The sequence below is a fragment of the Rattus norvegicus genome, chromosome 17 (assembly GCF_021556685.1).
Source record: "Rattus norvegicus strain SHRSP/BbbUtx chromosome 17, alternate assembly SHRSP_T2T, whole genome shotgun sequence".
Classification (NCBI taxonomy): Eukaryota; Metazoa; Chordata; class Mammalia; order Rodentia; family Muridae; genus Rattus; species Rattus norvegicus.
In genome coordinates, this window is record NC_141550.1 from 48,318 (window position 1) to 50,745 (window position 2,428).

Sequence of the window (2,428 nt, forward strand, 5' to 3'; positions counted from 1 at the left end):
ATAAGAAACTTATGTATTATTTGGTTTATTTTTGTCTTGTATCTTAACAAAAATTCATGAGTTTGTCTAGAATGTATCCAATAAACATTTTATGGAATGAATAGCTCCTCTCACGACACTTTCTGCATATTTTATGGATCTTGTGAATATGTCATGTTACCTTATAAAAGGAAATTTTCAGACACAGTTATGAAGAATACAGAAATAAGATTATTGCGGCCTATCTAAAAGGATCTAGTGTCATCGTAAGGGACCTTATAAGGATTAATAGGGTGACCTGATACAAATTATAAAACACAAAAGGTTGGAGACCAGAAAAGTTGAGTGTATGCTAAGCAGCTAAGCTAGGAAACAGAAGACACCACACACGAAGCGATATGAGGTGTTTTTAGAAGTGGAGATTTCTCTTTTAGATCCTTAAAAGGGAAAAGGAACTGTGTGTGGCACTGAGGCTCATTCTGTAGTCGCATCCTCTAAAAAGATGGAGGTTTTTGTCTGAAGCTTTTAAATCTAAGATGTGTTATAGCCTAAGAAAGAAATTAAATATTGAAACACGAGACTCTAGGTGAAGTGATTGTGCACAGTACTTATAACTTGCCAGCATCTCCATAGTGCACTCAGTATAACAAATCTTAAATTGTGTGGCTGAATCAGTCGTTCTGTCTCATTTATCCCCATGTCTGTTTTTGTGCTTTTTATGTTTCTAGGGATTGAATTTAGAACCTTGGGACTATGTGCAAACACTTTACCACTGAGCCATACCTGTAGCCCTTAGATTTTGAGATTTATCTGTATTTTATTAATTAAGAATAAAGTAATTACAAGATTAACATACCTCATAGTTTCAGGTCCTTAGTGTTGCTGATAAGGTGAGCATATTATTGATATATTCATAGATGCTGATTCTTTGTATACCAATACTTATTTATTTCCAATTCCTTTCTCCTGCAGCTGTACCTTTTCCTATTTTTCATGGCATATGGAACACAGTAGACCAAGGTTATAAGCAGAATGATTCTAATGCTACACAAAAGTCTATAATTTAATTTAATCCTGTAGGTAGTAAAGTATGAACTTTCTCTTCTTCGTGTATCTCTTCTTTCTTTTCCATCCTCAGTGGCTCTGGTTATAAAATGACAAATTTTACACATGTCTCAGAGTTTATTCTACTTGGATTCAAAGGAGGTCCTGGTATACAAATGTTGCTATTTCTGATTTTTTTATTTTTGTATGTTATAGCAGTGGTGGGAAATTTTGGCATGATTATAATTATCAGGATGGATGCACACCTCCACACTCCTATGTATGCCTTCCTCCAAAGCCTCTCCTTTTTGGACATTTGCTATTCCTCCACAATTGCTCCTAGAGCTCTGATAAACTGCTTGAAACAGGACCACACAATATCCTTTGGTGGGTGTGCTACGCAATTCTTCTTTTTGTCTCTTTTTGGTACCACAGAAGCTTTTCTGCTGGCTGCCATGGCCTATGACCGCTTCATTGCTATCTGCAACCCTCTCCTATACTCTGTGAGTATGTCTGGCTGGGTCTGTGGACTGCTAGTATCAGGGTCCTACTCATGGGGTGCGGTGAACGCTGTCACTCAAACCACAATGACCTTCACTTTGTCTTTCTGTGGGTCCAATGAGATCAATGACTTCTTCTGTGACGTCCCACCACTCTTATCCATCTCATGTTCAGACACTTTTATAAACCAGCTGGTTCTTCTTGCTTTATGTGGTTCCATTATTGTCAGTACCTTCCTGACTGTTTTTGTCTCATACATCTACATCATTTCAACAATATTGAAGATCCGCACAGTGCAGGGACGCCAGAAAGCTTTCTCCACGTGTGCCTCCCACTTGATTGGTGTCTGCTTGTTTTTTGGGACTGTTTTCTTCATGTATGCGCAGCCCAGTGCTGTCTCCTCCATGGAGCAGAGCAAAGTGGTATCTATCTTCTACACTATCGTCATCCCCATGTTGAACCCCCTCATATACAGCCTGAGGAACAAAGATGTCAAGCAAGCCCTGAAGAGAAGCAGGCAGAGATTTTCTTCCTGATTCTCTGGATGTAAGTCTTACAAGCTAACCTGGACTTTACTCCAATTCACTGTTACTCTCATGGTTTATACTACAGTAATAATTCCTTTTTTGAAGTCTTTGATTTAGGAGATAAAATATTTTATTTTTTATATTTATTAATAAATGAAATCACAACTGATGAGAAATAAAATGTAAACTGGAAGAATGGACAATTGCATTGGTATGTGTTTATTTTGCCTCATATACAGGAGCCTAATCAAACTTCATCATTAAAAATACAATCAGAAAATATTTATCTTGAATGCAACTCATGAAGCAGTAAAACAGATCTTCCCAAAGTTGAAGAAACTCAAAATGCTTCGATACGAACTATTCAGTGATGTGTA

The 2,428-nt window shown here is 37.3% G+C and overlaps 1 protein-coding gene across 1 annotated transcript; it reads left to right on the forward strand.

Moving 5' to 3' along the window:
* Positions 1-1,133: 1,133 nt before the first annotated feature.
* Positions 1,134-2,060, forward strand: Or9s18 (olfactory receptor family 9 subfamily S member 18). Its single transcript, NM_001001122.1, has one exon. The coding sequence runs from the start codon at positions 1,134-1,136 to the stop codon at positions 2,058-2,060; it is 927 nt and encodes a 308-aa protein (NP_001001122.1).
* The last annotated feature ends 368 nt before the right edge of the window (positions 2,061-2,428 follow it).

What these genes read in the sequence shown, in the direction of transcription:
- Or9s18 (NM_001001122.1), top strand. Translation starts at nt 1,134, where the DNA reads ATGACAAATTTTACACATGTCTCAGAGTTTATTCTACTTGGATTCAAA.